Source organism: Diadema setosum, chromosome 14 (genome assembly GCF_964275005.1).
Source record: "Diadema setosum chromosome 14, eeDiaSeto1, whole genome shotgun sequence".
NCBI classification, from domain to species: Eukaryota; Metazoa; Echinodermata; class Echinoidea; order Diadematoida; family Diadematidae; genus Diadema; species Diadema setosum.
Window position 1 is genome coordinate 26,617,543 of NC_092698.1, and position 13,982 is coordinate 26,631,524.

Genomic DNA, 13,982 nt, shown 5'->3' on the forward strand with positions numbered 1-13,982 from the left:
ACAAAACTGACCAAAATGCAATGCTCAACATCAATGATCAACCCATTTACATAATGCTCTTTTTAAATGATCATGATGGCTTACAGCTATCCTACAAGTGTGGAAATGGAAGTTCTACAGAAATCAAATATTAATTTGCATTGCTACATGGTTTCAAGAAACCCTGCACAAATTATACTGTACAATTGTAGTTAGCTCATTCCTTCGTGATAAATGAATAATATGTTGTTTGATATCTCAATGTATTATAGCAGAATAGTCTGTGGTGTCAAAATCTACTTTCTTCAATTGGTAAATGAGAGACAGAAAAGATACTTATTCAAACTGATGGGGAAAAAAATCAGTACATCTAAAAATCACCTAAAACATTCCATATATGTTATTGCACATATGAATTGTCATTTAAAAAGTTATCATCTTTCAAAACATTTTATTCTTTCCCTACCCCCAAAAACAATGCAACAGAGTGCCATAAGCTATAACTTACCAGGCTAAGGACAACATGTTGGTATCATTAAAGACTGTAGTCATTGTATTCACCCTATAATGCCAGGCACAATGTCTTGCTGAACTTTGTTTGTTTGTGGTTGCTTTTTCCAGCTTTGTTTTGATATAAATATACTGAGTTCACACATGTTGCAGGCATGTTTGCCAGAGCAGTCAGATTGATGAATAAATGTCTGTGTGCATTTGCATTTCATTATTTCGCACAATCAAGCAGCTGCATGAGGGACTAATGTAATGAAGGAATGAAGTGGTGGGAAGAACAGCAGTGTACCTTGCTTTGCAGTTTTTCCATTTTCTCCAGGAGAGTGTAGACTTCCTCATCGATCGAGTTACTCTGGCGGACCTTATCTGTGAAGAGACGCAGAGAGGAAGTTTAAACAATAATTGTTATTGTTATTAATTATCATCATCACCATTATCATCATTTATCATTTATGCAACATTTCCAGAGGGCAAAAAAAATAGTCACATACACACAAGCGTAGTACAAGCGTATAAGGACCCCGATAAGCTTCCTAACAGTTGTCGGTCAGGAAAAAACAATCAGGAATGACTATGGCCCTGGGACCTTTCCAACCAATTTTATGAAGCACATCAGGGAATATCTTAAAAATAGAAAACTTAACATAATGTAATTTATGATAATCATAGTGTCAATGCCTTACATAAGAAATTATAAGACAAACCATGAGTTGTTCATTGATCCTATCTGCAAAAAGATTTTAAAAAATCTTTCAAAAATCCATAAAAATTCCTGGATCACTACCAAAATTGAATCATCTGTTTCTTGTGCCATTGAACTTTTCCTACAAGTTTCATTCGAATCCTTTCACAACTTTCTCAATTATTTTGCCACAGGCAAGCCAATGCCAATGATCACTTAACCTCCTCCTTCCTCGGCAGAGGAAATGACCATGACATAGACTGTCCCCTTGTACTTCGTGTCTGCGGTGGGTGGGGGGGGGGGTGGGGGTTGTGGAGGGAAAGTCTTCATACTCTTCTGTAAGAAGGTGTATTTACAATGTACCTCCAAACTCTCTCTAAGTCTCCAAGACAAAATTCAAGCACAGGGTCTGTCTATTAACTCTTTATGTTCCACGTTCGCACGTCCAGACTCAGTCGATGGCGCGCCAAGTTCGCATATTCTGCTCAAACGCACAAACCCACCCAAACCGATCGATAAATCGCCAAATGCCACTGTACAATGAAAGCGTTTCTCGTGATTCCATTCCTGCTCATGTAGCTTGTATTTTAGGTAGTGACTGACAATCAAGCGGTATTCCTTACTGGATTTCTGAGTAAATTCTAAGTTCCTGTTACTGTTTTTTGTGCAAAAATCATGCCTCTACAATAATGTAGTTACTGGTCATTTAGTAAAAGAAAACAATCATGGATTTGTCATACAAGTTAGATCAAAGCAAAAACGCAAAGCTTGGCATTTTCTATACAGCTTTATGTATTACACATGTCCAGGGTAATAAAAATCTATGAAAGTTGCAAGGATTTGAAAAACAGAATGTTTTCGAAGCATGCATATGGCTGCGTTGCTGCCTCAGAATAATGTGGCACACAGGGCGTTTACACCTTGAGACATACCGAGGTAATATACATGAGTTTGATGCCACAGCTGTTCTTGGGAAGGACTCCACACAGAAAATTAGCCCTATTTTGGCAAACGGGTGTATTCCAGTTGATGTTGTTTTCAAACTCAATTCATGGAGAGGTACTGTGTACAAACAACATATTTTTGGCACTGGGTAATTGGATTTCAGAATTACAAATGATTAATGGCAATGAACCTTCTTACGGAATCTTTTATGTAATGTGGCTGGGTTCAAGACTGCTTGGCTCATTACAGGAACAGTGCATGCTATATGGTTTTCTACAAGTACCTGGATTTTCGGAGTGATTTCCTTGTTATTAACCTGTTGAGGATGAGCTGATTCTGCTATAACACATGTTTCCCATAGATACTTTACCCGAGTATACTAGGGACTAGTCTTCAACAGGTTAAAAAGATGCAACCCAAGTTGACAACAAACCTTTGACAATAAACAAGAGATCCAGGGGTCTTGCGCTCACTTGAGCATCGCAAGTTCATCTTTGCATTGGCAACGTAGGGGGATTGGTGTCCATTTAATATGTATTTTATCAACCTTCATGTATACTGTAACATCATACATTGAATTGGCATTAACTGACAATTATTGCATGCCAGGTGTTTTTCACGATTCTATTAGACTACTGTATATGCCGAAGATTTCGTTTTTTTTTTTCGAATTCTTTTATTTTGCCAATTTAAATACACGCGAAAATATTGACTCTGATCCTGATATGAATGTGACACAGTCACAAATTTAACCATTTGTGAAATTGTGAAGAGGTCCTGATTTACAAAACTTCAGACTCGCTAAATACAAAATGTATATGCCGTATACAGTACATGAACGCTACGCTGCATTGTGAGAAATGCGTACGAACCTTCTATGCCCTTCATCTGTGTGTGGTGTGTGTACTTGCGAACCATGTGCACCAGTCGCTTTGCTGGCAGGACAGTGTACTGTTCCATGGACCTCACAGCCTCATTGTACTCCTCTGCCGATACCTATCACAACAACCCACAGAAATGAGAACATACTGAACTACAACAATGTGCCACGTAGCTATGAAACATTTCCAAGCACACACCAACTTCCCCATTCGAAAATTAAATCCTGCTCCTACTACATAATATATGGTATAAAGGTGAAATAGTAGCCATTTCTTTTTTTTTTTTTTTGCTTGGTTACTAATCATAACATCTTGATCTCTTTTTGAAAAAAGGTATGCAAGGAAAGAAAAAGCTAAAAAAAAAAAAATGGATGATTTCTTTAAGAAGTGCCTTTTAAACACAAACTGGACATGGCGAGCAAAATACTGTAATTCACCAACAAAGCATTAAATAGAAATCTTAAAATTGAGGAGTACATTGTACAAAAAAACTACAAGATGTGTCCCCCTATGTGTATTTAAACAGAAATCCCCAAACCCCAAACCAAAAATCAAAATGAGTGGACAAATGAGAGTACCACCGTTATGTAATATTAATGATTTTCATCCACCTGAAAACACCTGCCAGAGACTTACACCCCCCCCCCCCCCCCCACCCACTGTTTTCACAGACTCGGTGCATCCCATTTGTACCTTCTGAGCACTAATGCCCCTCTTGAGGGCTCGCTGATTCCTCTCAGAGTCCGACCGCGAGAAGATGATGGTGGGCTCCACCTGGAGATCCCTGCTGGCCGTCGCCGTGGAGACACGGGACGGCGTGGACATGGACTTGGCTCCGCCCAGTGCCTGGAGCTCACGCTGCAGATCCTGGATGGTGTCCTGCATCTCCATGATCATCACCGTGTTGTTACTGCACACAGAAATAGGTGCATGGGACCAAGGCCAAGTTATGAGGCTGCTTCAGGTATAGAAACTATGTCATAACAACTACAGACTCCAGCACTTTGCAGCCCTCAGTATACAAAGTGACCTTCTTACAGAAAGTAATCTCTCAAACTTAGACAATAAAAATTCACACTGACACTGAAATGTCTGAAGCATAACTAAAATTGGAATAAATTTGCAACATTTCAATTTTAAAAGTTGTGAAAAAATAACGCAAATAATGTATTATGAGCGAAACTTCAGAATCATTGTGATGAAACAATGTTTAACACAGTATAATATTAAAATGCAATTCCTATTCAATTTCACAAATTTGAAATTAATGCAACTAAGTATTTGTCTTTCAGCCTTTTTTGGGACAGAAATAAGATTGGTTGCTCTCAAGTAAAATTTGTTGCACTCACTTTAGTTTATCCTCATAGTCCAGCTGTTGCTTGGATGCCTCCATTTTCCTGCAAGTGAAAAGAAAAAAGAAGATGTGAATAGATACATAGATACACAGATAGATAGATTCTTCGAGTAGCAACCTTGCAGGCCTATGTGACTTCTTCAAAATATGCAAGGACTCTTGGCTACATGACCTGATGCTGAAATGTAGATCCAGCTGTATTTTGGTCTACAATATCGATATCATGTAATAAAGCATGTCTAAATTTTACAATACCTTCTTTCATAAAAGTCATCCCTTCTCAACACTTCATTTAATTTACAAAAACTTTGTAAAACTTTTGGTACAACTGATAAAATGTGCAGAGTTAATTTATGTAAGTGAGTTTTCAAGACTGTCTGATCTTCCATAGTCATCTTGTTCATGCTGTTGTTTATTTTGATGAGAGTAATCTTTAACCCTCACTATGCTTCGACTGCCGACTGGCATGCATGTTGGAGTGATTTCGTCACCAAAAAAGCACATATGTCTGGACACCTACACTGTATAATGAATAAATTGAGATTACCTAATCTCCTTCATAATCCCCAGAGTGTCACCGTTGTCTTCCCGTTGGATGTACACATATTGTTTCATCTTGGGGGGGGGGGGGGGGGGCTAGAATACCTATATTTACGTTAAATTTAACAGAAGCAATTGAATGCTGATGAAAACAACAGATGGCATTTTACAGCATGTACATGTAAAGGGTTGTAAAGTGAACTCACAACTTGTCGTAGTTTTCTCTCAGCTCCTTGACCAGCTCGTTGGACTGGATGGTCAAGTCAGTCATCTCTCGCTCCAGCCCTTCCTGGATGGCCGCCGCCGAGGGAAGCTGGAAGCCGAGGCCACCGCGAGATTTGCCTGTGTCCGCCCTGGACACCATGAGGGAGGACACTGCTGGTTCCTGATGATTAAAACACACATACGCCAGTGACTACAATCAGATCTAAATGGTCTTTGATCATGTGATCATTTTCTTTGAACCCCATTTGTCTTCATGTTTGTTTCTTCATGTTATGTATTTGAACTATGTGTGCTTTGAGTGTCCATTGGTACAGAAGCCCTATAGCATTAGCACATACCATCCACAAAATCCCTGGTGCAGAAAGGGTTAAACTAGACTTCATATCCTTAACCCTTTTGATAAGTGTCCTTCAAAGGCAAGGACATTGCAAAAATGATTATCTTCTAGGGCCAAATTTGCTGCACAAGGGCATCTAGTGTTATGGAATTGGTACTCTAGCTCATTCCAGTGTCAAACAACCCTAGCACTTTGTCATGAAGGTCCTTTGAACAAGTTTGCACATTACTGTGCAGGAATGCAGACATTTACCTACATACAATATGGATCCACATTTGTTAGAGAATTTTGATTGCTGCATAACTTCCTAGCTACACAGACCATTCATTCACTGCTAGTCTGCATTCGTCACTGTTGATAGCTCCTCAAAGAGAGCACAACCTCACTAAATATTAGGTTTGTTCATTGCTTTCTAGTGATGCTGTATTCTTTACTGTAACAAAATGCAATATGGTGAAGGATTTTTTATTGTTCCTTAATACAGGGCACATACACACACACACATGCACACATATCCTAACAACTATTATGATGACAGAATGAGTTCACTTGAATTTGATGATAGACTGTGAAACACAGAAAATTGCAGATGTGGTACAATTAAATTTTGATAAAATGTTATGAGATCCTATTCTCACTTTGTCACTGGTACACATATTTCTCTGCTACATGGAAGTCAGTCCCAAAAGGAAGACTACTTGAAAATAATGATCAACTACAATCCAGGATGTATCACTTCCTTTGAAGATGATTGTTGGAAAAAGCAGGAGAAGAAAAAAAATCTTACTGGTTCTGGTGTCGTCATGACTGTCCCAAAGACAGATAAAATCTCTTTCAGGACTGCAAAGAAGAACAGAGTAGATGACACACACTAAGTTCAATGCTTCTACTTTGAATTCTAGTGTAGATGCTTTTGCTAATGTGTCATTCAAGGATACAATTACATGTAATTCTGGCAGTATAAGACAGTAGTGCACATACATTGTACATGTAGATAAACATCCAATTCAGCATGAAGGGATACGCGATAAGTTTCATAAACTTTGCTTTCAACCAATACAATAACTTTGCCTCTTGAAAAGAACAATGCCATTTTGTAATTTATAATCATGTAAGTCACCTATTTATTCATGCTTTTAGGTAGAAAGAAAAAATAAATATGTAGGTTTAAAATGATTATGCCAGCAAAAGTACAACAATCCTAGCATGGCATGCTACCAAACAGGACAAAGGAGGGAATTTTGTTGTCTCAATGATTTCATTCAAGTCACAAATCATTATCATCATGTGCTTGCTTGGTTCTTGAAAAGGGCGTAATTTAAATGGTAAATCATCATCATTTACAAATCATTATTATTTCAAGTATAATCATGAATATTAATGATCAAAATTAGTTTTCTATTTGACATTTAATAACAATACAAATACAAGCAGATGGAATAGCAAAAAAAATGTGCAGCACAATAATGAGGGATATTTATCAATATTAAGTTCAAAAGTCACAAGACTCACATGTTTCCACATTGCTAGTCATCTGTGAGATCTGGTTCTGCACATTGGTGTCTCTGTTAAAGTGAAGAGTTTTGATCTCTGCCAGCTGTTCCAGCGCTGCCCCAAACTCTGAAGACAACAAAGAAAAGGATGGCAGTAAGGACAAGATCTCGTAAAGCAGAAACTTTGATCCTACAGATGTTTTGTTCCTATTTTCATTACCGGTAATTTTTTTTTTTCCAGTAACTGGTAGACCAATGTTGAGACTACAAGACTTTCACACTGTAACAACACTTTATCCATTTTTTCCCCTACCATGAAGGATTAAAAGATGACACACACAAACAACAGAATACACACTGAAAGCTGAGGAGAATGAAATGACACACAGAGTATACACGTATACTTTAAAACCAGAAATGTTCGTGTGCATTTTAATTTCATGAATTTCGTGAAACCCAAGATTTACCAAATTCAAACTGCATGCGAAAGTTCTTGTCTATACTACAATTTATATGCACTGAATGCCAGTGGCAATTCATTAAATTTCATGCTGTGAAAAAGGCTGTTGGCTCCAAATGGCAAAAATTTACTGAATAATCTTCATGAACAAATTTGACAGACTGTACAACAGGCATTTCACATCAGATGCTGACATAGCACACACTGTAAAGCAGCTGATATGAAAAATGAATAACTATTGATTAAAAAAAAAAAAGACAAGCACCTTCAACTGAGGTTTTTAAATTGAACATTAAAACCCACCTCTTTAACTGATATCACTTTCATTCACGTAATACACAAGTGTTCTATGATACAATATGTAATTAATACATTATTGTTGTACAGTATGCTCTTCTATAATATGATATAAAGTTTTCTGATGCTGTGTTAGAAAATGTATATCATAATGAATTGCTAGTTTTCAAAGCACCATGAGTATCTTCCTTTTTTTAGGTAGAATGAGTGCTCCATTACAGTCCACTACAATTACTAATTACTTACTTAATCATTATTACTACATAATTTAGGAAATCAGCTGTTATGACAGAACCATGCATCCCTCCAATCCATATATTACCTTTGTCGTTCACCACTTTCATGACATTATCCTTGAAGTCTGAAATATGATGGTACGTCTTGAGGTACTCCTGTACGATGGGGTGGTCAGCGACAGACTCAACAGAGTGCCTGGCCATTGACCACGGAGAAAGAATTAAAAGTGATCAAATACTTTTACAGAAATACTTTAGGCATTCTTATGTGCATGCACATTGGTTTGGTGTATGCAAGAGTAAAGTGAATGAGATGTACAATGTACATAATTATACATCCAGTCGAAATGCAACTTCCAAATTCTTATAAATTAGAAAAATGGGTCTGCAACATTTTGCCAATTGATAAGCAGCTTCTTCTGGCCTCCTGCCAGCAGAAGAAAGGTTCCTATGTATGCGTTGAGCTGTGCAGGAATTTAACCCACTGATCATCCAGGTCCCAAGCATGTGACAGGTTGAAACGGAGCTCCCCCCCCCCCCCAACAGGAAGGGGGGCCTCCATTTCAACCTACAGTGTATCACATGCCTAGGACCGTGCAGTCAAAAAGATTCCCAGCCGTCTTTCATGCACTGTAAAGTGCATCAGTGCACTAACTTCCTGCATGACTTCTGACATATTGGCCCAAATTCACGAAGGTGGTACAAATGAAACCATGGTTTAAACCATGGACAAAGACAGTAGTTTTTTATGGGGCGCCAAGTGTCGCATGGCCTATTTCATTACGAAATCAGTCATTTCGTCGACGTAAATATTTCGTAACGAACATTTCGTCAACGAAATCGACGAAAAGACTGATTTCGTAACAAAATAGGCCATGCGACACTTGATGCCCCATACAAATTGTCAATGGTTTAAACAATGGTTTCATTTTTACCACCTTGGTGAATTTGGGCCAGTAGGACCATTTTTTCACTGGAAGGATGCCAGAAGAAGCCGATTCTTAAAGGGACTGTACAGTACTGGTTGAGGTAAGGGATTCATGTTTTGAACATTTCTAAGTGAGATAATGAGAAACCTCTTATGAAATATGAAAGAGCATGTAATTTTAAGAAGGATTCAACGCTTATTTGATGAAAATTGGTTTTCAAACGGCTGAGATATCCCGCCAAAAAAGTGATAATAATAAAAGGCGACATGCCCCAACTTTATTAGGATCTCTTTGTTTCACCTTGTTTTTGGATATCTCAGCCATTTCAAAACCGATTTTCATCAAATAAACTTTTGATACCCTTTAGAATTGCATGCTCTGTGACATCTCATAGAGTGGTATCTGAATATCTCGCAAAACGTTAACAGCTAAATCCTCACCTCGACCAGAACTGTACACACCCTTTAATTGGCAAAACATAAATTGAGATCCAGTTTTCTGGACCTTACAAATTTGGAGGTTACATGCAACAGAGTTTTGCATATCTTGTGTCGTGTTGTTATTCCCCACGTAATACATGCTGTATCTTGTAATTACTATACACCATTTTTCATTGTTACCCTCCGTCTAGCATTTTCATTCACTTGTACATTGTACTCCAGTCACAATGATTTTGATCCAGTTGTACATGTAATTATACCAACAACCAACTACCCAAAGGACTAAGATATATAATATAGACAGATAAATACTAGGTACATGAATACGTAGACATATAAATTGCATAAAAAGATAAAGACACAAAAAAGTAACAATATACATAGATAAGTAAATAAATAAATGAATTCATATACAGTTATCTGATGTGTTAAAGTGGCCAAAATGATTGTAGTGTGGATAAAGCATGTACTATGCATACTCCCTTAATATGGGAGTTTTAAATGAATCTTCTTAGAACCTTTTACCAGGTTGATGTCAATCTTGAATGTGCTCAAGACAACTGAAGATTGTGCATTTTACAACATATCTTCAGTTTACAGCACAGTCATATTTCATAACATACGAGCTGTACAGCACACAAAATCACAAGAAAACCATTTAGGAATGAAGGAAAATTTTAACTGAGTCTTTGCACCTTAAATATGACCTGATCTGAATAAAGGGCAAGATAGTTGTTGCAGCATAAAAGACAGTATACACATACCTGGATGATTTGCTAGAAGTGGAGTATGCCACTGGTGATGTTGCCATGTCTGCCTTTTCAACTGCAAATGATAAGAAGAAATGAGATATGACTTTGATATTTATGAAATTCAATTCAATCATCTCCTAAGTGAAATTTTGTCTTCTATTTTGTTGTGCACTACAGTATTGCAAACACAATATACACTGTATGCATTTACACACAAACACACACACACACACGCACACACACACACACGCACGCACACACACACACACACACACACACACACACACATGATCAGATGGCCTACAATTATCTGGCTGAAATACGATGATAATGGCAACGATAGCCACACGTTACTGTTCGGCAGATGTGAACTTCATATCACGAATCAAGATGGCAGTTTTCTTCTGATATACAACTTGTAAACAACAGGTACACTCATTAGGAGTTTGACATTACCCTAGCCATCTCTACTCCACAGAAATTCTTTATTCATGTCAAATAGCAAACTTTAGCGTCCTTCACATTTACTGTATCTACATGAAATGCCATCACCGTACATTGTACAATGGTTCATCAACAGAAACTCTTTAGGTACTGTATCTACACATATGTGACCCGCTACAACAAAAGGATCCTGAAGTCGCTGACGGGTGAGCCGAGAAAATCGAGTTTGAAGTCAGATCATCAAAATCCGTCAAAATGTTCGGATTTCTGTTTTCGACATAATTTTGTAGTCTAATGTATCATCTGTCATCTGCCGAAATTTCGAAGCTAAATGATCAACGGAAAGGCAAGAAAATAGGGTTTTTCTGAGCCATCATTTTCCAACTTTCAACGGAACAGAAACATGTCAAAAGATTTGGATTTAGCGCCGCAGCTAGACTCCGAATGGAAAGAAAAAATAAACAAAACAAAAAAACATATTCACCCAGGTGAGAAAAACAGATTACCCTTTAGGTTTGGCGAAGAGAAATGCAAAAGTTCTCAATACTGTATAAGCTGTTATTTTCGCGAGGGTTTAATTTTTGCGAATTTCGCGAATTGCAGTTGGATCGCGAATTTTTCAACATGCGAAATTGTCTCCATGCACTTTGCTAATAGAGCATTAACGTAAGCGTCGGCATCGATTCGCGAAAACAACATCTCGTGAAAATGTCTACGACCTCATCATTTGCGAAAATAACGGCGTATACAGTATTTGACTCTAATTTGTCTGACTGAAAGTTTTCCTCATCTTGCAATTACAGCAGATACATGTACATGTACATTGATTACATATATGTACATTGATTACATGATAGAAAAACTTTTGCAAACACAGATTTTCCTTTGTCAGGGTTTCTCTTTTTTCAGTGAAGCCCCAAATGCTGCATGATAAATGAGGGCTTTAACACTCAAACCCATTACGACATGCGTAAAGACTGTACTGTAATTCTATCATCATGGCATGCAATTTGCCTAGATTGACGTGGGTACGACCGTAATCAGGGCTTCACGAAAGGATGGGTCATCATTTTCACGACAAAAAAGAAGCTTCCAGGTCCCTGCTTTTCACACAAACTAGACAGGTGAAGGTTGCCTTGGTAGGTGAGAGCAGACATGTTGTGTCACATCAGTATTTAGCAAAGTGATGCTGCCTGTTGTAATGTTCTGTAACATAAGAGCAGCAGCACTATCTTAAAATGTCCATTCACGTATACACTGTGCATTAACATATTCAACTTGAAAAAATCTTGTGCCAAGAATGCAGAATGGCTCGACATTACGAGTGGAAAGTCACTTCAGAACTTCAGGGTAAAGCAAGTGCAACAGAAAAGAGATGTTAGGGTGGCACCGCAAACTGCAAAACATACTACACTCCACAACAATAAAATGGAAAGAAACTGCCCTCAAACAAAAACCATAGGCACAATGTGACCCCATTGTGCAAATCGACCTTACTACATACAGTAAGGTGAAATCGAACAATGGGAATGGACAATGTTCTACAAGAAGGATGGAGATAAAGTAAAAATTCATTGTAGTTGTACGTACATGAAAGTACATGAAAGTACAGCGGTATACTCTAGATACAAAATCTACGTACCAAGCTATTATTTTTCTTTTCCTTAAATTACTATCCTTAACCTGCTGAGGACGGGCTGATTTTGCTGCAACATGCATTTCCCATAGGCACTTGTCCGAGCATACTTGGGACCCATCTTCAACAGGTTAACATCAACAAGAACTTTATAGTTTGATGGTAAAATTTGTTTGAACCTAATTTGGAAGACTTAATCTTCTTAATGTTCATGTTTTAGGACAGCAGTAGTATATACTGTATCTTTGTTGAAATAATAATGTAACATATGTGACAGTGCACCTCAAAACGAACATAAAGTCGCACACACTGATTTTGCGTGAGGACTGAAAATAAGTGAAATGGGTCAACCTAGCCAAACTTGACTTTTTCATATTTTCTGAAAGAGCGGGTCTTATTTTACATTATGCTAAAATTTGGTATCATAAACGGGCAGGAAAGTGTGTTTTTTTAGCAGTTTATCTCGAACATTTTTGGAAGAATAGTGTGATTAGGCGTGTCTTTAGAATCCCTTTTTCATTTCTGAAACACCTTGTCCACACTCTTCACTTTCAACTCTAATAACTTTTGAAAGGATAGTGCTACTGCTTTGAAAGTTGGCATTAATCATGGACAGAATGTTTTAATGAGGCATACTTAATGTCAGTTTGATTTGATAATCCCTTCATTGTTGTTACTCTGGTGGTTTACTTCCTGTTTTTTGTCCCATTCATCGCACAGCCAGCACCATTTGGTAAAGATTAAGTGCTTGAATAGACACTGTACTTCAGAGCCTCTTTTCTCAGTTCACACTTTTCCTGAGTTTGTGCTTTCTTTTCAATATTTAGATAGGTTAGGAGAGTCCTTTTGATTTGAGTTATACATCATTTTAAAGCTTAAAGTCTGCTCTTTCAGAATATGGTCTTAACTAAAAAATCATGTCTGGCGACTTTTTGTTTGTTTTGAGGTGCAGGGTCACATATGTTACACATGTATCACTCTCCATTTCAGATGTGCCAGTTTTTCCAACTTGTGAATATGGACAGCTGAAGGTCAAAAGCAAAGTCAAATGTCAAAAGCAATTCTGTAATTCTGACTCATTTCATGTTAAATGTACAAACATGTACCAGTAGAAAATGAGTCCACAACCTACACCATGTACAAAGAGAAATTTAACATACATCTGAAAACATACAATTGTAGTCACAGGCAACATTAAATTATCACTCAATTCTCAGGTAGCATAATGATTATGGCACTAATCAAAAACATACATTATGCAACTCAATCAATTATCACATTATTGTTTGTTTCATTGTGCAACACAGCATTCTAATCTTAATTAGTAATTTCATGGACTGAAATTATGATTCAAAAATGTCTTACAGATCTTCCTGTTAATAAGAGTGAAACGCTTGACAAACACGCTGCCTTGTGGATGTTAATTCCTGGTGCACGAATTAGGAAGGCAGACACAAGTGCAAGGGAACGACATTGTGTGCAAATCACTCGGCAAACTGTCCTCCTCATACCCTCCAGAAACAGCCCTACGCTGGACTTGGCTGTGGCCACCAGCCTCGCCACATCCTCTCCTTCCCCATCACCGTAGTAACCGTCCTCGTCCTCCCCGTCGGTCTCCTGCATGGACACGCCGCTCTCCGACACCGAGGGCGCCCTGCTGACCAGGTGGGAGCTGACCCGCCCCTGGTAGCCGGCGGTGCTGAGCCGAGCCAGGCTCATCTGCTCCTGGAAGCTGACGGTGGCGCTCTGCTGCTCCCGCTGCGGGTGGGGATGAGTCGCGCTGTCGGCTGTCGTCTTCTTCTCTACATCTGCACCATCCTCTGAATGGTTTGTGTTCCCACG

The 13,982-nt window shown here is 38.2% G+C and overlaps 1 protein-coding gene across 1 annotated transcript in view; it reads right to left on the bottom strand.

The window, feature by feature from the left end:
* The window catches only part of LOC140237414 (uncharacterized), a 144,561-nt gene that overhangs the window by 51,788 nt on the left and 78,791 nt on the right, over nt 1–13,982 (bottom strand). The window contains exons 26-35 of the mRNA XM_072317334.1: nt 13,652–13,960; nt 10,073–10,133; nt 8,026–8,135; nt 6,966–7,073; nt 6,241–6,293; nt 5,098–5,276; nt 4,347–4,394; nt 3,691–3,907; nt 2,989–3,112; nt 779–855 (exon numbers count right to left, since the gene is read on the bottom strand). Coding sequence (XP_072173435.1) covers nt 779–855; nt 2,989–3,112; nt 3,691–3,907; nt 4,347–4,394; nt 5,098–5,276; nt 6,241–6,293; nt 6,966–7,073; nt 8,026–8,135; nt 10,073–10,133; nt 13,652–13,960 — 1,286 coding nt within the window. The remainder of the gene's footprint in view (nt 1–778; nt 856–2,988; nt 3,113–3,690; nt 3,908–4,346; nt 4,395–5,097; nt 5,277–6,240; nt 6,294–6,965; nt 7,074–8,025; nt 8,136–10,072; nt 10,134–13,651; nt 13,961–13,982) is intronic.